This window comes from Leptopilina heterotoma, unplaced genomic scaffold, assembly GCF_015476425.1.
Source record: "Leptopilina heterotoma isolate Lh14 unplaced genomic scaffold, ASM1547642v1 Lhet_562, whole genome shotgun sequence".
Lineage (NCBI taxonomy): Eukaryota > Metazoa > Arthropoda > Insecta > Hymenoptera > Figitidae > Leptopilina > Leptopilina heterotoma.
Window position 1 is genome coordinate 93929 of NW_025111124.1, and position 22471 is coordinate 116399.

General features: G+C 22.1%; 1 protein-coding gene across 1 annotated transcript; it reads left to right on the top strand.

Annotated features, from left to right (window-relative positions):
- Positions 1–9980: 9980 nt before the first annotated feature.
- Positions 9981–10979, top strand: LOC122508738. Its single transcript, XM_043622258.1, has 2 exons — positions 9981–10601; positions 10760–10979. The coding sequence occupies exons 1-2, from the start codon at positions 10077–10079 to the stop codon at positions 10829–10831; spliced, it is 597 nt and encodes a 198-aa protein (XP_043478193.1). The 5' UTR covers positions 9981–10076; the 3' UTR covers positions 10832–10979.
- Positions 10980–22471: the final 11492 nt, after the last annotated feature.

A 22471-nucleotide genomic window follows, 5' to 3' on the forward strand; every position in this document is an offset into this window, starting at 1 on the left:
AAAGGAATTAATTAAAATTTTTATAAACAAGTATTTGAAATTTTTTGGTATTGAATTACTGCAATTATTTGTAATTTCTCTAAAAAAATTCTCCAAATTATATCGTACAATTTGCGAACTTTTCAAAAATTTTCTTTTCCTTGTAAATTTTTTCACTTTGGAGAAATATAAATTCCCCATTGTAAATATTATACAATAGAAGATAAGATTGCACTTATAAATCCTGTAATATTCTCGAGAGAATTTAACAAATTATTGTCTATTCGTTCACTATCTGGCACCGTCATCTTTTACCTGCATGGTCAACAGGTATGCATTTTCCACTTTTGCTTTCTCTTCCCCAGTTTCAAAGTTATTATCAGACATTTTCCATACCAACATCCGTAATAACCAAAGAAAAAAAAGTACAAGCGCAATTTTATCAAATTGCGCACTCTCAACATTTCGAATAAAAAAAAACTTTTCTACTCCTACTTTTTTCTCCTAAATTAGGTATAATTTGGAAAAAAAAAATAAAACAAAATGAATCAAAAAATAGAATAAAAAAATAAATGGAAAGAACAAAAAATTTAAAAAAATGAAAATATAAAACATTAAAACAATAAACAGTTGAAAATTAAATAAATATATAACAACAAAATTTAAAAACAGTTGGAGAAAAATTTTAAAATAGGAAAAAAAGATGACTTTTTTGTTATATTTATGTATATATCGATTATATGAAAAGAACATAGATTCGATTAATGAACACGGTTTTATTGCTTTAGTGATTCACGACTCTTGAATAAGGAACTCAACAAATTAATGAGTCACGGATCATATATAAGTTCTTATATAGAGAAATTACCGTTAGAAAGTTAGTTCACGCATCATCAATATTGTAAATCTCAATATTGATTAGACAGGGAATCAATCTATAAAACATCGATGATTCTTTAGAAAACACCTGTAACTGTACATATCATTTAATAATCTTCACAAATTGCAATGAATCCCAATTGCGTTTTAATTATAAAGTCAAAATGAGTCAAAATATTTAAAAACATTCAAATTTACTTTAATTTAAATTTATTTTTTTAAAAATATTATTACTAATAATTATCAAATTATTACCAGCAATTATTAAATAATTAGTAACAATTATTATTAACTATAATAATCGTCGCATTCTGTCCAGTCTTTATTCTTTATTTTTTTTTACTATTTTTTAAATTTAATAATATTATTTTTATTTTTCAAATAATTCAAAAATATTTGTATTAATCTAAAAAAAATTATTAATGTTATTATTCATTATTTCTTTGTTTCTAAAAATAAAAAATTAGCATTTTCTAACAAACGTTTTAGGTAATTAACAAATGTAAATCCTGCAAAATATTTATCCTTTTTTTAATATGAAAAACTTAATTTTTTGACAAATCGAAATTATGCAGCTGTTTTTCCTTTAAAAAAAAAAAATTAAAAAATTGTTAAAAAATTAAAATTAGAAAGTAGAAAATATTTTGCACATTTTCTGCTTCTCAATTACAATTCATAAACAAAGTACAAGTATTAAAGTAAAGAAAAATGTTATAAATCAAATTTTGTTTAAGAAATTTTAAATTTATTTCGGAAAAAATATTTACAAAATTTCTATTTGTTAAAAACGATTGTAAAATTATTCGAAAACATCAATAACTTCTTTTCTAAATAAATTTTTAATCATTATTATTTTTCCATTAGGAATTAAAATTCTTCAAAAGATTCAAATTCAAACCTTTTTGAAATTTAACAACTTATAAGAATATTTATTTATTCTTCGACTCGGAGTGATCGATTTCTTCATTTTTTATAATAAATTAAAGATAACAGAGTGATAATGTCATTATTTTACATAATAAGAATATTTTTACTGTAATTCATTTTTAAATCTTTTTAATTAGAAAATTCTACGAGAATTCAATTATTTAAATGCAAAAATTAAATAATTCATTAAATAATTAAATATTTTTTAAAATTGAATTTTTATAAAAAATTTTATTAAAATTTTTAAAAATAATTTAATTCTTTCGGCGAATTTGAACAAAATTTTTTAAAATAAATGCAATTTTCTATCATTTTATTTAAAATTGTATAAATATTAATTGAAATTCTGCGATAAGTTTTGTTATTTATGAAAATAATTGAATTTTTGCATCGAATTTTATTAAAAAATTTTTTAAAGAATCGATTTTCTGTGAAGAATTTTATTTGTAAAATTAACTGAATTCCAAAAGAAAAATATTATTCTTTATGAAAATAATTAATTTCTTGTGAAGAATTTTATTCAAATTTTATTAAATAATTAAATTTTTCAAAATTTTTTTAAACTTTTTGAAAATAATTGAAGTTTCATCAAAAAATTGAAAATAATTGAAATCTGAGGAAGAATTTATATAAAATTTTTTTTAATAATTGTATTCCTGTGAAAATGTTTCTTATTTCTTTTTGAAAAGAATTGAATTCTTGGGAAGAACTTTATTAAAATTTCTTAAATAATTGAATTGCTTCGAAGAATTTTATTTTTTACGAAAATAATTGAATTGTTTCGAAGATTTTTACAAACATTTTTGACAATAATTTTATTCCCAGGTAGTATGTTATATTTTACGAAAATAATTACATTTTCTGATCAATTTTATTAATAATTGTTCAAATTTATAAACCGTTTTATCAAAATTTTTTAAAATAATTGAATTCTGGAGAAAAATATTATTCTTTATGAAAATAATTAATTTCTTGTGAAGAATTTTATTCGAATTTTATTAAATAATAGAATTTTAAAAGAATTTAATTTGAAACCTTTTCAAAATTCAATTATTTCTTAAAATTCATGCTATAATGCTTTTAATAATCAAATATTATTTGAATATTTGAATAATTTGTATAATAAATATTAAAAGCTAATATTTTTACTGAAATTCATTTTTAAATCAATTTTTATTAGACAATTCTACTAGAATTCAATTAGTTAAATACAAAAGTAAAAAATTTATTGAATATTTGTTTCTTAAAATTGAATTCTCTTAAAGAATTTTATCAAAACATTTTTAAATAATAGATTTCCTTTGACGATTTTTAATAAAATTGTTAAGAACAATTACATTTTTCGAGGAATTCTATTAAAATTTTATTAAAAATAATGGAAATTCTGAGATGAGTTTTATTATTCATGAAAATAATTGACCCCTAAAAAGAATTTTATTATTTATGAAAATAATTCAATCCCTGTAAAAAATTTGATTATTTATTGAAAATAATTAAATTACTTCGAAGAAATTTATAAAAACATTTGTAAATAATAGAATTCATATGAAATTGAGAAAAATTTTTGAAAATAATTGAAATTTTGCCATCAATTTTATTGAAAATTTTTAAAAAATTTGAATTTTACCAAGAATTTTATTAAAAAAATTTTAAATAATTGAATTTTGGAAAAGAATTTGATTACTTTTGAAAATAATTGTTATTTCTTTTAAAATATTGAGTATAAAATTATTCCAAAACTTGGGCTTTTCTTTTTCCTTTTTGAAAATTAGAAAAAAGAAAAAATAAAAAAAAATGGATTTTTCGAGAGAGGTATCGATACAATATCACAGTAGAGGGTGAATGGAAGAAAATGTCAGAAGAGACTTTTATTGTAAAACATTAAAGTTTATGGCCTCTAGACGGTCTGAATCACTCTGCGTCTTAAAAGAAAGTGCAATCGAGTTTTGCTGGTTCAAGGACAATTTTATTACTGTTTTGCATTACGCAATGCCAAATTACTTCTACAATATGACGTCATTCAGTGACACATACTCATAACGTTTCATTATTTCTCTTTTTTTTTTTTTTATAAAGTGTCAGGTATAACTCTAAGTAATTCTTTACAGCCCATAACTATCGATATATAAAGTGTGTGTAGTAATAAATTTGTAACCTGCATGACTCAATTATCACTTGACTTCCATTCAGCTCATTTGAATCTCAAATGTATATGAAAAAATTGCAGGCGCATTGAATTCTCATGAAAAGCATTTAATCAACAAATTTTTAAATCATTGAATATTAAATTTAATATTGAAGTCTGTATTGAATTCTTTCGACGAATTTTAATAAAATTTTTAAGAATAATTACACTTTTCGAGATTTTTTTTTTTAATTTTTAAATATTGTTGAATTCTGCGAAGAATTTTATTACTTTTGAAAATAATTGAATTTCAATAAAAAATTTTCAATAAAAAATATTTTCCCATATAATTCTTTGAGAAAATATTATTGAAAAAAATCGTCGTTGATTTGAGAGTTCGAATCTTTGCAATAATATCAGAAAATTATGCCTTTTTTATTATTTTATTATTTTTTAAATTATATTTTATCATTTTTCAAAATTCTGATATTTAAAATTTTGTTTTATAATAAATTTATTGAAAAAGATAAAAAGGAAAATTATTCTATTATAATAATTCTATAATTATCACACACATCTAAACTTTATAATTCAACCAAAATTTTGCTATTTTAGAGGAATTTTCGTCATAAAATATGAGAAATGTAATTGTAGCACGTGATAATGGTAGAACTTCGGGCGGAACACACACAGCATCCCGAAAGAAAATATCAGAGAGCAAATTTACCTTCTGTACTCTAAGTACTGTAACCAGGTACTAATTATGCTCCACGAAGTCTGTAGTTCGTTAATGCTAGGAATGCGAAACTCTTATATTCCTTGGCGCGGAGAAAAAAAATCTAATTTGCCAAAAAAAAAAGAAAAAAAAGAAAAGAGAGAGACAAATTTCTGAACGAAATTTTTGTACAAACTTTAACACGACAAATTAAATCAAATTCAAGAAAATAATTAAATAAAATAAATGAAATTAATAAAAGTAAATAAATAATTTAGTTATTCATTTAAAATAGGGCTCGGATCGTCTTTAAGACTCAAAAAAAGTCGCTTTAGTCGCATAAATTTTCAACAAAATTCACGAAAAGTCGCATAAAATTTTCGAAAAAGTCGGAAAAAAGTCGCATGAAATCTTAGAAAAAACGACAAAAGAAAAACACGAAATTGACAAAATTGCAAAAAAATCACATTTCTCGACAACAGATACATTAATATCGAATTATAAATAATAAAATTATTCTCCGAAATTCAATTGTTTAAAAAAAATTTTAATAAAATTCTTCACAGAAGTTGAATTATATTAAACATTTTTTAAAATTTTTCGTCAAAACTTTATATATAATAAAATTCATCATGGAAATTTAATTATTTTCAAAAGTTCTGATAAAATTCTTTGCAAAATTCAATTATTTTCAAAAGTAAGAAAATTCTTACCAGAAATTCAATTATTTTCAAAATTTTTTTTAAAATTCTTCTCAAAATTTCAATTATATTTATAAATATCAAAATTCTGTAAAATTCAATTACTTTTAAACATTTTTAAAAACATCTGTTCAAAATTTCAACTATCTTTATAAATAATAAAATTCTTCTGTAAAATTCAATTATTTGCAAAAATTCTTGTCAAAATTTCAATTATCTTTATAAATAATAAATTCATCTTAGAAATTCAATTATTTTCAATTTCTTTTAATTTTCTTATCAAAATTTTAATTATCTTCATGAATAATAAAATTCATACTGGAAATTTAATTATTTTCAAAAGTTCTGATAAAATTCTTTGCAAAATTCAATTATTTTCAAAAGTAAGAAAATTCTTTGCAGAAATTCAATTATTTTCAAAATTTTTTTTAAAGTCTTCTCAAAATTTCAATTATTTTTATAAATATCAAAATTCTTCTGCAAAATTCATTTACTTACTAATTTTTTATAAATTTATTCCCAATAATTCAATTATTTTCATAAAAAATAATTAAATTTTTTTTTTTTTTGTAAAGTTTTATATAATATAAAATAATGATTTTATCACTCGGTCATGTTTTATAACAATTTTTTATAAGTTGTTTAATTTCAAAAAGGTTCGAATTTAAATCTTTTGAAGAATTTAAAAGAAATTTGTAAATAAATGTAACCGGACAGTTTTTTACTCAAACTTTTTCCTTTCAATTTAAAAAAATTTTTAAATTTCAGTCGCATTTTACTAAAAAAATCTCGAAAAAGTCGAGCACAATCCGAGCACTGTTATAATTAATAATTTATTTATTCATTTATTTTAAATGACAATAAAATAAAAAATAAATTTGAAGTAAAATAAATAAAAATAAATGTAAAAGGAAAAAATAATGATCCACAAGTTTTGAATGTTAAAATGAACGAAATATTTTTTATCAAAAATATTTTCATCAATTACTGATTGCAAGAAAAATAAAAAACCTTAATTTTACATTTAGAAGCTTCACCATTAAATTTTATGATAGGGACGCAAAATTATTGCAATAAAAATTTAATTTGAAGAAGAAATAAATAAATTTCGTTCATTTGAACGTTCGTTCGGAACTTTGGGAACGTAAAAAATAAAATAAATTTTAGAAAATAAAAGTAAATTAAAATAAATAGAATGAAAATAAATAAAGGAATAAATAAACAAATAAAAATAAAAATAGAGGAAACAAAGTAGAAAAAAAATAAGTACAAATAAAAAAAGTACAATAAAGGAAATAAATAAAAAAAAAGAGATAAAAGAAAAATAAATAAAAATAAAAAAATCGAAATTTGTCTTTCAGTAAAAATTTGTACAATGAGATTAAAAATTTAAATTCAAAAAATTTTCGTGTCGAGTGTTGAAAAGTGTGTGGCAATAACTAACATATAAAAAGATAAAATCTTTGATTTCAAATTTCTACTCACGATGAGGAGCAAAAATGTGTTGTATGCAATATATATTTTGCCAGGAGGTAATAAAAAAAAAGAGATAAACAACTTTAAAGATGTAAAATCAAGTCACGAATTCAAGTTTATTTAATACTATTATAACGTGATTCAAAGCTTGACCAATAACCACTCCGCTTCCTTTATTGCAGATTTCCTGATGTTTAGCCGATAATATAGAAGCGATTGACCCGATTAAAGAGTCGACTCAATAGCCGCGTCGTATAATATTAAAATTCAGATTTAGAGATGAAGAAAGAAAAAAAAAGAAAAGTGCAAAATTATTTCCCACGAAACTTTAAGATTTCCCAATTAGAAATAATTGACCACTCTCATTACCATTTACAAATCGTTTAGGAATTTTATTCCCATTTTTTTGTCATTAAAATAATGAATAAAATTAGTTATCTTTAATTTTGAAGAAAACTTTTTTTTAAATTTTATTACCAATTTCTTATTTTCTTTCTATTTGGAAAATTTTAATTTCCTTTGTCCTTTTTATTTAGAATTTATAGTTTTCAATTTTATTTAAAAATAAACAAAATAATAAATTAATAAAAAATGTTTTATTAAAAATTTATTATAATTCTGTTTATAATTTTACAAATAAATTAACGAAATAATAAAAAAATTTAAATAAACAAAATCTTATAATAAATTTCGAATGAAAAAATAATTTTAAAAAATGTTTTTTAATAAATTAAAAAAAACCGAAATTATAATAAATAAAATTGCAGTTTTATGGATATCAAAATAAATATCAATCAAGTTCTAAAATTAATCGAAAAATAGAGAAGCTTTTCCAGGGCAATTATTTGGCATATGAAATTTTCTTTTTTTTTATGCTGGTTTTATAACGATTGAATGCATTCAGCTGTGGTGAATTTTTTTTTTGCGAAAAGAAAGAAAACAAAATTTTTTTTGTTGAAAATAAAACGATGCATCAGAGAAAAGGCAGCATGGCAACAGACAAACTGTAATGGGAAATATGAGCGCACAAAATTGATTTTCCAAATAAAAAAAAAAAAATAAAAAACAGTTTGAAGAGTTGCCAACGCACGTGCGTTTAATTTTTCAAACATTCTCAACCGTGATGGAAAGTGATCTCATTACACCCACCTATGTAAAATATAGGAATTCGGTGAATAAAAATGTGACAACAGAGCTTTTTTTATTATATAAAACAGAGGGAAAAAAATTGCACACAACGAATTGAAATATTTTTCTAGAAGCTTCCATTTTCATGGTTCGTAAAATTTTTTTTTTTTCATTAAATATTATTAAAAAAAAAATTCTGCATTTAATAATTATTTTCTCGAAATATTTTACTCCAAAAAATAAATAAATAAATTTAAACAATGAAATAAAAGCAAATAAAGTAAATTTTGCTACTTTTGTAGAAAAAAGAAAACGAAATTTTACTAGAGTGGAAAATATAGTTTTTAAATAAAAAATAAATTTAAAAAAAAAATAACTTTTTGCAAACCTTTAAAAATTAATAATAAAACAATTTAAAATTTTATTACCCATTAGAAATATTCTAACTAAAAAAAATTGATTTTATCATAACCGAAAAAATATTCTAATTCCTTTTTTCATTAAAAAAAATTTTTTTTAAATTTTCGTTAAAATTATTAAGAATTTAAAAAAAATTTTATTATACGCTTCGTTTTTCCAAGGTTTGTAACAAATTTTTTTTTATCAAAATTTGTTTTACAACGCCAGTCACGCTTTTACTTTAAAGATAAAGTCTCAAGTCCGCAACGTTTTTAAAAACGAAAATGAAAAATTTATGAAACTATATTTAGTATTTTAACTTCAAATTTTAATTATTTTTTGTGAGAGAAAAAAATCAATTTCTTTAAAGTTTATGCACATTAAAATTGAAAAAAAGTTCTTTATAAATTTTCTTTTTATTTATTTTTTTAGATTTTTGTTATGTTTCAAAAATGGTACTTCTGCAATAAACCTGTTAAAAAAAATTTTCAAAATTCAAAAAACTTTTCTTTTTTCAAGTTCTTTTGGGCAAAAATTTTTCGAGTATTTTTTTATAATTCGTCTTTTGATTCTACAAAAAAACATATTTTTGTCATTAAAATCGGTTGAGCCATTTTCGAGAAAAATAAATTTTTTTATTTTGCTTTCCTCTCCATAACACCTGTAAAAATTCATTTTCTCAAAAAATATTTGGTGGAAATTTTCAGCTCATTATGCATTAGTACCAACTTTTAGTAATAATTTAAATTTTTTTAGAGCAAAGGCAGATTTTCCACTCTTATTCCGCTATGCCCTTCAGGAGTTTGGTGGGTTTAATTAATTAAAGGAGAGAAAAAAGGGAAAAACAAGGGGATATGGTAAAAACAGGGGACCAACAGTGGTACTTATATTTTGTCTTTTAATTACTTAGAAAATTTTTCAAATCCTTCATATTGTTTCTAAATAAGATTTGAACAATAAAATTTTGGAAGATCATCATCATCATCTAAAATTTTATTTTCCTAAAGTTTTAAACGTTCAAGTGAACGAAATTTTTTACTCTTCAAATATTTTTTTAAATTATTGACGCAAAAAGGAAACTAATTAAAATTAAACGTTTATTTATTACGTTTTTTATTTATTTATTTTATTTAATTAAAAATCCTTTTTTTAATATAGAAAATAATTTTTTCGATGTATTAAAATTTATTAAAAACAAAATTTTTTTATCTTCTTTCTAAACATTCACTAATAAATAATTTTTTCTCTTCCAATCTTTATACTTGTTGCACCTGTATTTTTCCTATTGGTTAACAGTACATCTATTCACTGATTAAGAATTGTTTCTTTTCATTCGCAACTCGTTACACCTGTAGTTGTTCCACTGGTCAATGGAACATAAAATTTAGTCTGTAGTACCAATTTTTAATAATTTTTATTTCATTTGTAATTTATTTTTAAATTAGATGTTATAAAACCGCTAAAGCGTGCTACTTATTGTATAATTAATTTACAATCACAATTACTTTAAAATTAAAATTAGCAAATTATAGGGCTCGGATCGAAATGATGAAATGTTGCATTTTTAAAAAAAAAGTCGAAAAAATTTTCACAATCCGAGCCCTGGAATTATTTATTGTGACATTATATTCTCAATTACTCAATAGACTGAAATTTAATTACAATATTGGTCTAGTCAATAACTTTGTATAATTTTCAGAGCTTTAGGTATCTACTGGAAAAAGTTGCAATACATTGTTTATCAATCATGATAAGACTTGCAATAATCTTCTTTCTACTCTTCATTATCGAAAGCGAAAGTTTTCAGTTTAATCTTGAAGAGTTAAATAAATTAAGACAACTTTTCAATGATTCGGATCGTCGTATGGAAGAAGCAACTCGAGGTCAAAGGAAAAATGCGGCAATTGTCATAGGCAATGGAAGAGGGGGCAAAAGTACACTAATTAATTACATAATGGGAAATGAATTGGAAGCTAATAGACCTCACACATTTGAGAATATTAAGATAACTAAAGCTAACAACAATATCAAAGGACCAGAAATTGGTGCTGGATCATTGTCAACAACTACAATTCCCACAAAATGGAGCTCAACAAGGCCAGAATTACAGAATTTGGACATCTGGGATACTGCTGGATTTGCGGACAATAGAGGTGTAATGCAAGATTTCAACAATTCCTTTCATCTCTATCATTTGACAAGAAAAGTCGAAAATCTAAAACTTATTTTAGTTATCAGTTTTAATGAAATTATTAATGACAATGTTGAACAGGTGAGAAAACTTTTAAGTAGTTTAGAAGAATATTTTACTATTTATAGGTTTAGAACCTTTTTTCCAAGCATATCAGTAATTATCTCAAAAGCACCTAAATCCGATGATTATGATAATTTAGTCGATCATGAATACATAACTGATATATTATTTGACAGATTATTATCAAATCCAAAAATGGATATATCCGAAGATTCAAAACAATTTGTACAGAATATAATAAAGAATAACAATCGTTTAGCCTTCTTCAAGAAAGCACAACAAACTGGGATTGTTACTTCTGATATCGATGTTAATATTATTCCAGCTATTAATAACTGCAAGAGAATAATCAAGTCATGTCGCCAAGATATGGGCTTTACATTTTCACCACAATCAAAAAGCAGCCTAAAGAATCACACTGGTACGCTGGACATAAATGAAATTACAGACTTTGGGAAGATACTGTGCAACTCGTTCAATGAAAAGTTCGCTGCCTCTTGTCAATCCAAAGATACTAATACTTTCCAAACCAATAAAGCCGATTTGAATAGAATCTACGAAAGCTTGAATCCTTTGAGCAATAATCCTGATCCAGAGGTTAAAATTCAAACTCTGGAAATGATTAGTGATAATCTGAAAAATTTCAACAAAGAAAATGATGTGGCGAATAAAATAAGTCTAACTAAATTCATTGATTTCATACTTAAAGAAGATAAAATGCTTGATGTAATTAAACTAGTGAATTCTCTTTTTACATCCGTAATAGTGAAAATCGAATCATTGTTTACATTATGTTCATATAAATTAAATGAAATAACAATTGATGAATATAAGAAAAAATATGCTGAAATTTATGAGAACTGTAAAAAAATAATAAATAATCTGAATGATTATATAATAAAACACGCTATACCTTCAGACAAAAAAAACGGTTGGATAAGATTTCTGGATGTCCTTACAACCTTTCTTAAAATGGAAGTGAGTATTTCTATTGTTTAACTTAATCGACTGTAAACTATCAAAGATGATATCGTTTAATGTATGTAAACAAACGTTTTACATTAATATTAAAAAATAAATTTAAAAATTTTTAAAAACATTTCGATTTTTCACTTTTCATTTCTGATTTATACCTACTCTGCCTAGTAATTTATAAAATTAACGTTTAACGATAATTGACGAGAAATTTTAATCCAGAATACTAATACTTTTTCTAATCCAAAAACAGATTTAAAACTTTTATTCAGAAAAAGTTGTCAGATTATATTTAACATTATATTCTGATTAGAGTAACCAGAATTCTATAGTTAATTTAACGAGACTTTTTTTCTGATATTGTAACAAATATGTCATTTCTTGCGTAACTTGCTCAAACTCAAACTGATTAGGTTCTGCTCGAAAAACGAAAAGCTCGAAAATACTCGATCGAGCTTCGAGCTTTTTGCACACCTCTAATAATTTTCAAGTAAAAAAATACACTTTTGACATAAACAATATAATTTTAGAATAAATAATACACTTTTAAAATAAAAAATATAATTTAAAAAAAGCAAGTTTTTAAACAACAAATATAAGATAATTGAGCAAATTATCATATAGGAATAGTTAATGTATGAATTTCTATACGAAATATTGTTGAGAATCGAAATGTGAATGTTGGCAAAATGTGTATATATATATAATATATAGTGAATCGTGTGCCACGAAGCATCAGGTTCACTTGGGACACAAATACAATTGCAATCGCTAACCGGTATGCATGTGAATGAGTCTTAATAATTTCGTGGGTATGAGTAACGTGCACTGTTTTGTATGCAAAGCAATGTATAATACTGAAGTCCGCAACGTTTTTAAAAACGAAAACGAAAAAATAAAGGGACGGTTTTTTTATTTTTGATTCTAAATCATATTAATTTTTAATAATTGTATCTTAAGCAACAATTAATTTCTTAAAAATTAAGAAACATGAAAATTAGAGATGAATTTAACTTGGAAAAAAATTCTTTTTTGATTTTTCGTTTTTAAAAACGTTGCAGACTTCAGCTTCATAAGCAATGTCCTGTCTTCTGAGACGACGCCAGGCGCACCTCACACTTCATACACAAAATATATACATACACAAGTTGTTACTTACAGCTTCTCTAACAAGAAGATACTTCTCACTAACTAACTAATGCCGACTAAGTAAAACCAAATTCACCCAAAATAAATTTTCCCAAAGGGAAATTCTTTTCTTCCTATTTTTGTTCATTTACACTTTTAGATTTTCTTTTATTATAGTATTTTTTTTAGGATTTTCCTACTTTTTAGTTTTTAGTACTTTTGTTTAGAATTTCTACTTTTTATTGTTCTAAAAAAAAAATTAAACACTGTTTTATTTCTTGTAAATTTTAAATTTTGTGAATACTTTAACGACACAGTGAACAACGTTTTATGAATGAACGAATTCCTAGAACTATTTCGAATTCACGGTGGTCCAAAAGTGGACCAGAAAGTACGGATTAACGACTCGTAATCAGCTACTTGTTGGCTGTCTGTATTCACATTGTTTTCAACTCCTCTACGAAAGTATCACGATTTACAAATTTTAAGACGACCATCTTCTTCTAAAAGAAGAAATAAAAATCTCTCAAATAAAAATCCCAAAAGTCCTAATGGAATAACGTAGAAGAATTTTAAAAGTTTTTTTTTATCCTCAAAATCTTTTCTTTTTTAACACTAAATTGAAAAAAGCAAACATCAAAAAATAATGATGAATTGCTTGTAAAAACTGTTTAAAATGTTTGTTCAAATTTTATTCAATAATTTGTTATTTAATAATATTTAATATTTATATAAATAATAATTATTAAAGTAAATAGTAAATAATAATTTACAATTTTAATTTTAAACTATAATGTAATTTAAACACGATTTTTGAAAATAGTTCACCCATTTTTATTTGTTTTATTATATAATAAACCATTAATTAATGTAATAAACAAAACTAAATTAATAAAAATTATTTATAAATTATAAATTAAATCCTAACTTGATTCTAAATTATAATTGAAATTGTAAATCAAAAATAATAATAATAAATAATAATAAAGAAATAAAAAATATAAAACAAAAAATAAATTTTTCGAAAAGCAACAAATATTAAAATATAAAATATACAAATAGAAATAAAAATAATTACTTTTCGAAAAAATTTATATACCTCTCCTCCATAAATCAAATATAAATATTGGTCAAATTTCTAAAATGTAGAATGACTCAAAACACAGAAGAAATAAACTCTCGTCCAAGAAAATATATTTTTAAAAAATAAATAATAAAATACCTTTTTTTGTATTTTCTTTTTTTTGTATAATTTCTTCTTTTTTGTAGATAAAGAAATATTGTTAACTGATATTGAATTTAAAAGGTGGTATTATATATAGCGACGAAGGGATCAACCATTTGCAACTATAAGATGAAATAGACCGACCAATTTATGGGAGACCTTTCTAAAAGAAAAAAAAGGAAAATCCTCCTCTGACAATATAAACGTCAAGAACAACTTGTTTCTCTGGGTCGCGTTGTCGTTAAAAAAAAAGGAAAAATTACCGTAATCCCACATTTCCGACTTCTGCGCGCATATTACAATATAATTTCACCCGGAAATGTTTAAATTGTTGCTAGTAAATATAATAATAGGAAAATTTAGAAACAAAAATATTGTGTTAAAATTTTTATACAGTCAAATATTTAAATAGCAACATTTTTTTAATTTTTTAATAATAGTATCAATAATAAAAAAATAATTTTAGAATAATAATAAAACAATACTAATAATAATAATAGTCTATAAATCATACAGAGGCGATTTTCCAACTAGAAATATCAAATTTTCCACGACTGAAAAAATTGACAAATTAGAAACAACTGATCTAGTTTTGTTTTTATATTGAATATTTAAAAAAAAAGAAAAGAAAAATTCGACGGAAATTATGAGAGCAATAAAAGTTATGTCGACACATATATTTCCATAGCCGGTTTTGTAAATCATAACTTGTTCGCGAATCAAATATATAAACCAATAAGTTTTCACTTTTTTGCGAGTGCAAGTTACGTCAAACCGTAACTAAGTTAATAAAATTAATAATTAATGGTTCCTTTTTCTAGCGTAATAATAATTAAAAGCGTATAAAAGATCAAAACTGTAAATAGTGTAAAAGTTTCATTAAAATTTAAGCGAACACATAATTTTAAATTACTCTTTTCTCATGCTCTTTATTTTTTATTATTTTCGCGAGAAACTATAAATAAAAAATTATCGAAAATTGTGTAACAATATTTTTTATTTTCTGAATGTAATCCCCGGAGAAAATTGCGAAATTTTACTCTTCTTTATTATTAGAAAATTTATAATTTCTCAATTAATATTAATTATTATTAATTATAATATCAATAATTGACAATTATGTAAAAAATTTACACCTCGAGAAATAATTTATTTTAATTCAATAAAATTTATTATTATTATTAATTAATTTATTATTATTATTATTATTATTATTATTATTATTATTATTATTATTATTATTATTATTATTATTATTAATACAGTTTTCTTTAAAGTGTCAAATTGATACTAAAGTGGATCAAATTGATGCCAAAAATTTCGATCAATTTTTTATTTGATTCACATTTTTGATATCAATTCATTGTAATTTGATACTTTTAAGTTAACAGTGAAGAATTTATGAATCACGGAGGAAAAATTTTACCAATGTTGGTAACAAATCATAATCTATTTTAAATTTTAATACCAAAATCAAAATTTAATTTATAACTTTTTTTTACAGTGTGATTGTCAATAATTTTAAGAATTGAATTTTATTCCAAATTTACAATAAATTAAACTTTATTAAGATAAGAAAATATATTTAGAAAATAAAAAAATCAGAAATGATAAAATATTCAAATTTACCAAAAAAAAATAGAACGCACCTCGTGGATTAAATTATTAAAAAATAAAAATGTCTTTTACCTTATACAAATTCTAAGGGATGAATAAAAAAAAAGAAGAAAAAAAAAACCTCCACGAAGCTTCTTCATATAAATTAGTGTCTAAAAGCAACTAAAGAAAAGTAGAATAAGAAAACAGGTTTAAAAAAGGGAATTAGATTATTAATAACGAATCCAAGGAGGTGCTGACTGGAGGCAAGCTAAATAATTTACTTCCGTAATAACTTTCTCTGCGATAATAATATAAAAGCGATTGCGTAAAGTGCTTTACGCCAGACTATAATATATTTTACGCTCTACTCGTCGTCTAACATGGAACATCTTCGCGTATATACTCTCCGTTTCGTTCATGTATCCGCTCAGATAATTGCCCATTTGTATCATACCAATATATATAGACATTAAATCGAAAAGAGAAATCCAAACAGAAAAATAAAATTAAAAAAAAAAACTCGTAAAAATTAAGCTCATAAGTAGTCAACAATTTTTTTACAACTCTTGGAATCTTAATTATACCCATGGAGCTCTCCCCAGCCGAGGAATTAAAGGGAGAGAATATTGAATTAAGTTGCAATTACAAAATATGGAGTTATCACTGGATCTTATATTTGTAAAGACCGCGGGATAATTGAAAAATTACGAAAAAGAAATTACTACAAAAAAAAAAATTGCTAATACTATTACTGACCGGAATACTAATACTAATACTAATACTAACACTACATATTTTTTTCGAAAAAGTTCTTTGACAATTTTCAAATACATTTGTTTACAATAATCAATATTACGAATTTCAATTATTCGTAAATTCTTCAGTTAAATATATATTCGAAAACAAAAACTTCAAATAATGTAAAAAAATTAAAATTGAATTTCTTCAAAAAAATTATTTTAAAATTCAATTGTTTCTAAAACTTCACGCTACATTACTTTTAATATTAAATTATAATTTAAAATTTTAACTGAAATCCATTTTTAAATCAATTTTTATTAGTAAATTCTACTAGAATTCAATTATTAAAATACAAAAATAAATAATTTATTCACTAATTGAATGTTTCTTAAAATTCAATTCTCAAAAAGAATTTTATCAACAAATTTTTAAATATTTGAATTCTTTTTACGATATTTAATAAAATTTTTAAGAATAGTTACATTTTTCAAGGAATTTGATTAAAATTGTATTAAAAATAATTGAAATTCTGCGATGAGTTTTATTATTTTATGAAAATAATTAAATTCCTAAGAAGAATTTTATTACTTTTGAACATAATTGAAATTTTGAGTAGAATTTTGTTAGCTTTCAATATAATTGAATTTCTGCAATAATTTGTAACTTCTCCAAAATTAATTTTTTTTTTAATGATTTTAACTAAAACTGTTCTATAAAACCATCATTTTTAATAATTTTTGAAAAAGCTTTTTTTATGAATTTTCTAATTTATTTATTATTAACAGGAATTAATTTTTAAATAAATTGTTATTTGAAAATTTTACTAGAATTCAATTATTTAAATAGAAAAAATATAATTTATTGAATATTTGAATGTTTATTAAAATTGAATTCTCATAAAGAATTTAATCAAAAAATTTGTAAATAATTGAATTCTTTTGACGAATTTGAATAAAATTTTTAAGAATAATTACATTTTTTGAAACTGCATTTTTAAAATTTTATTAAAAATAATTAAAATTCTGTGATGAGTTTTATTATTTGTGAAAAAAAATTGAATCCTTAAGAAGAATTTTATTATTTTTGAACATAATTAAATTTCTGCCAAGGATTTTATTAATCTTAAAAACAATAAAATTTCAATTATTCGTAAATTCTTTAATTAAATATATATTAGAAACAAAAAACTTCAAATATTTTCAAAAAAGAATCCGCAATTAAAATTTCTCAAAAAAAATTATTCCACAAAATTGTTAGTTAAAAATATGAAAATTTCAGATTTTAAAAGATTTTAATTTGAAACCTTTTCAAAATTCAATAGTTTCTAAAAATTTTAGCTCTAATGCTTTTAAAATTTAATTATAATCTAAAATTTTAACTAAAACATATTTTTAAATCAATTTTTATTAGTAAACTCTACTGAAATTCAATTATTTAAATACAAAAAAAAATTATTGAATAATTGCATGTTTCTTAAAATTGAATTCTCACAATGAGTTTTATAAACAAATTTTTAAATAATTGAATTCTTTTGACGAATTTTAAAATAAAATTTTTAAGAATGATTACATTTTTCGACGAATTTGATTAAAATTTTATTATGAGTTTTCATATTTTTGAAAATAATTAAATTCCTAAAAAGAATTTTATTATTTACAATAATAATTGAAGCCATGTAAAAATTTAATTATTTATGAAAATAATTGAATGATTGCGAAGAAAATTATAAAAAATTGGTAAATAATTGAATTCCTGTGAAATTTTTATTATTTTATGAAAATAATTAAACGTTTGCGTAAAATTTTATCAAACATTTTTTTTAATAATTGAATTTTTTTAAAAATGAAAAACGTTATTAAAATAGTAGATATTAAAAATCATTGAATTCAGAAAAATTTTCGTTTCGTCAAGAATTTCATTCGAATTTTTGAAAATATAATTGAATTTTGGAGAAGAATTTTATTTCTACTTTTGAACATAATTAAATTTCTCCGAAGGATTTTATTAATCTTAACAATTATTGAATTCCTGCAGAAATTTGTAACTTCTCCAAAATAAATTTTTTTTTAGTGATTTTAACTAAAATTTTTCTATAAATCCATTATTTTTAATAATTTTTGAAAAAGTTTTTTAAGAATTGTCAATTTTATTTGTTTTTAACAGAAATTCATTTTTAAATCAATTTTTATTAGAAAACTCTACTATAATTCAATTATTTAAGTACAAAAAAAAATAATTTATTAAATATTTGAATGTTTCTTAAAATTGAATTCTAATAAAGAATTTTATCAATAAATTTTTATAAAATTGAATTCTTTTAACGAATTTTGATAAAATTTTTAATTACATTTTTCCAGGAATTTGATTAAAATTTTATTAAAAATAATTGAAATTCTGCAATGAGTTTTATTATTTATGAAAAAAATTGAATTCCTACAATAATTTTATTTTGTACGAAAATAATTGAACCCCTGTAAAAATTTTATTATTTATGAAAATAATTGAATTATTGCGAAGAAATTTACAAAAAAAAAATTGTAAATAATTGAATTCCTGCGATATTTTTACTATTTATAAAAATAATTAAATATTTCCTTAGAATTTTATCAAAATTTGTTTTAAGTAATAGAATTCTTTTGGAAATTTTTTTTAAAATGAATATTAAAAATTATTGAATTGAGGAAAATTTTTGAAGAAAATAATTGAAATTTTGCCAAGAATTTTATTAAAATATTTGAAAATTATTGAATTTCGAAGAAGAATTTTATTATTTCTAAAGATAATTGAAATTTTGTCGAGAATTTAAAAAATTTTTGAACAGAATTGAATTTCTGCGAAGAATTTTATTACTTTTGAAAATAATTGAATTTCTGCAATCAATTGTAATTTTTCTAAAATTCTCCAAATTTTATCGTCCAATTTACGAACTTTTCGTCTTCTCTCAATCAAATCACGGACTTTACGGATCTTTTTTCAAAAAAACTGACTTTTACAGACTTGAAGCAAATTTACGGACTTAGCCCGAGCCCTGTAATTAGAATCAAAAAAATATAAACAAGAATTTCTGGAAATTTATAGGAGTAACATAATAATGAAGGCATTATATACATCTATTTGTAATTATATTAAATATCTATTAGAAAATCAATTTCCTGTATATGGGATTATCAAAAAGCAAATATGCAAATTACGCATGGGATATGTAACACTCGGCTCTATAATATAATACGATTATAGAGCAGCCTTCTCGATTTGCATTTAAGTCGAAATTCAAACGCGAGTCCTGCGCCAAGATTAACCTCTGCATAAGACTAATCTCCTATTAGAACTTGGAAACGGTTAAAGTTGCTCACTTAGCATAATACCAGTATTATAATACCGATTATATATATATACCATTATATTATACCTCAAATATAATGGGAAACTACACACATTTATCGCAATACCAGATTCTACCTCAAAATATTACATCTATAATATAATAATCCTCCACTCCTTCAAATATTTTACATAAAACTAGAAATTCAATTTTTCACAACTATAAAACATGAAGAAATCGATAACTCCGAGCCTTCGACTCGAAGTCATCCATTTCTTCATGTTTTATAATAATTAGGTAATAATAATTATTAATAAAAATAATTTATAATAATTAAAATCATTATCAATTCAATTATTATTTTTAAGAATTTAAAACTAATATTCTTTGATTATTTTTTTAAATTTTCGAAAAGGTCTTTGACAATTTTCAAATTCATTTCTTTACAATATTCAATTTTACGAAATTTCAATTTTATTCGTAAATTCTTTAATTAAATAAATATTAGAAAATAGAAACTAAAAATAATATTAAAAAAACTCAATTAAACTTTTTCAAAAAAATTAATTACAAAATTCAATTATTTTTTAAAATTCACGCTATATTGCTTTTAATATTCAATTATTATCTAAAATTTCAACTGAAATTCATTTTCATAAAAAGAAAATCAATTTTTATTAGAAAATTCTACTAGAATTCAATTATTTAAATACAAATAAAATGCAAATAAATAATTTATTGAAGAATTGAACGTTTCTTAAAATTCAATTCTCATAAAGAATTGTTATCAACAAATTTTCAAATAATTGAATTCTATCAACGAATTTTAATAAAATTTTTAAGAATAATTACATTTTTCGAGGAATTTGATTAAAATTGTATTAAAAATAATTGAAATTCTGCATTGAATTTTATTATTCATGAAAATAATTGAATTCTTGCGAAGAATTTAAATTAAAATTTTCAAAAATAATTAAATTCTTGTAAAAAATTAACAGGAATTCAATTATTTTTAAAAATTTTAATAAAATGTCTCGATAAAATTCAATTATTTTTAAAATTTTAATGAAATTCTTTGAAACAATTTAATTATTATAATCTAAGATTTTAACTGAAATCTATTTTTAAATCAATGTTTATGAGAAAATTCTACCAGAATTCAATTATTTAAATACAAATAAAATGGAAATAAATAATTTATTCAATAATTGAATATTTCTTGGAATTCAATTCCTATTAAAAATTTTATCAACAAATTTTTAAATAATTAAATACTTTGAATGAATTTTAATAAAATTTTTAAGAATTTTTTTTGATGAATTCGATTAAAATTCTATTGAAAATAATTGAATTCCTAATAAGAATTTATTATTTACGAAAATAATTAAATCCCCTTAAAAATTTTATTATTTATAAAAATAGTTGAATGATTGCGAAGAAATTTATTAAATGAAATTTTTTTGAAATTTTTATTAGTTTTTGAAAATAATTAAAAGTTTTTGTAGAATTTTATTAAATTTTTGTTTTAAATAATTAAATTCTTTGGGTAAATTTTATGAAAATAGTAGATATTGAACAGTATTTAATTTTTGCGAAGAATATTATTACTTTTGAAAATAATTGAAATTTTGCAATGAATTTTATTAAAATTTTTGAAAATAATTGAATTTTGTCGAAGAATTTTGCTATTTATTTATTTATAAAATTTTTATAAAATATAATAATAATAATAATAATAATAATATAATATTTTTATAAAATTTTTTTTAATTTAAAAAAACTTTTGAACATAATTGAATTTCTATGGAGAATTTTATTACTTTTAAAAATAATTGAATTTCTGCAATCATTTGTAAATTCTCTAAAATTCTCTAAAATTCTCAAAATAATATTGTACAATTTACGAACTTTTCATCCTTTTTGAATGAAAGTACGGACTTTGCGGACCTTTTTTTTCAAAAAAACGGACTTTTTCAGGATTTACGGATCTACTTTGAGCCCTGAATCCATCACCTTCAAAATACCGCAAGGATTAACTAATTTTCAAAATAGGACAAATTTTCCATTTCCAAAACTTCTTTTTTTCAGGCATTGTAATATAATTGATGATTTTCCTGACTTTTCCCTGTTTTATACGAAATTAAAATTACAAAAATTCGCGAGAAAACGATGAAATAAGAAATTGGAAAAGAAAAATAGAAGAAGTGGGAAATAAAGAAAAATAAAATAAAAAAAAAAAAAATTCTGAAAGTACCCAGTGAGAGTTATTGGATACAGAGAATGTTTGGTGTGCCAGCAATCGATATCAACCCCACTTTTGGTCCTGCGGACCAACGTCGAGGAAGCTGCTGGAGAGGCACCCCCTCGAGGGTTTCCAACCGTATCGCATATTCTCGAACCTCGTGGCTGAATTTCCTATGGGAAAGTGCGCACTCCCCCTCCACACACACAGTCCAGATATGCCTAACTACCCTCTTTTCTATGTACTATACTCTGAATCTCACCCTCGCCCCTCGTCATTGATGCACGAACTGAATAAGCGACTTGCCATATATATATTTTAAAGGACCTGCAGAATCATATATATAAGAGTTTTTCACATTTTCTCCACATAATATAATATATAACTGGAACACGAGGATGGGCTCTTTTTACATAAATTCTCTTCGACAATAAATTTAAGACAAATTTCCGCCTCAACTTTGTATGTATGTGGGAAAAATACCACTCTAATGCAATTGTATTTTCAAAAACGAATAATTAATAATAATAATTTCATTTATCTAAAAATGCTATTTCTTTATGCAAATTTAACAAAAATACAACTTGTTAACTTCGATAATATAAACAGTATGTAAAATTTTAATTCTAAAAAATAAAAAAAATAAAATTAAAAAT

What these genes read in the sequence shown, in the direction of transcription:
- LOC122508738 (XM_043622258.1), top strand. Translation starts at nt 10,077, where the DNA reads ATGATAAGACTTGCAATAATCTTCTTTCTACTCTTCATTATCGAAAGC. An exon ending in TTAATGACAATGTTGAACAG is followed by an intron (nt 10,602 to 10,759) that starts GTGAGAAAACTT and finishes ATTATTTGACAG; the next exon opens with ATTATTATCAAATCCAAAAA.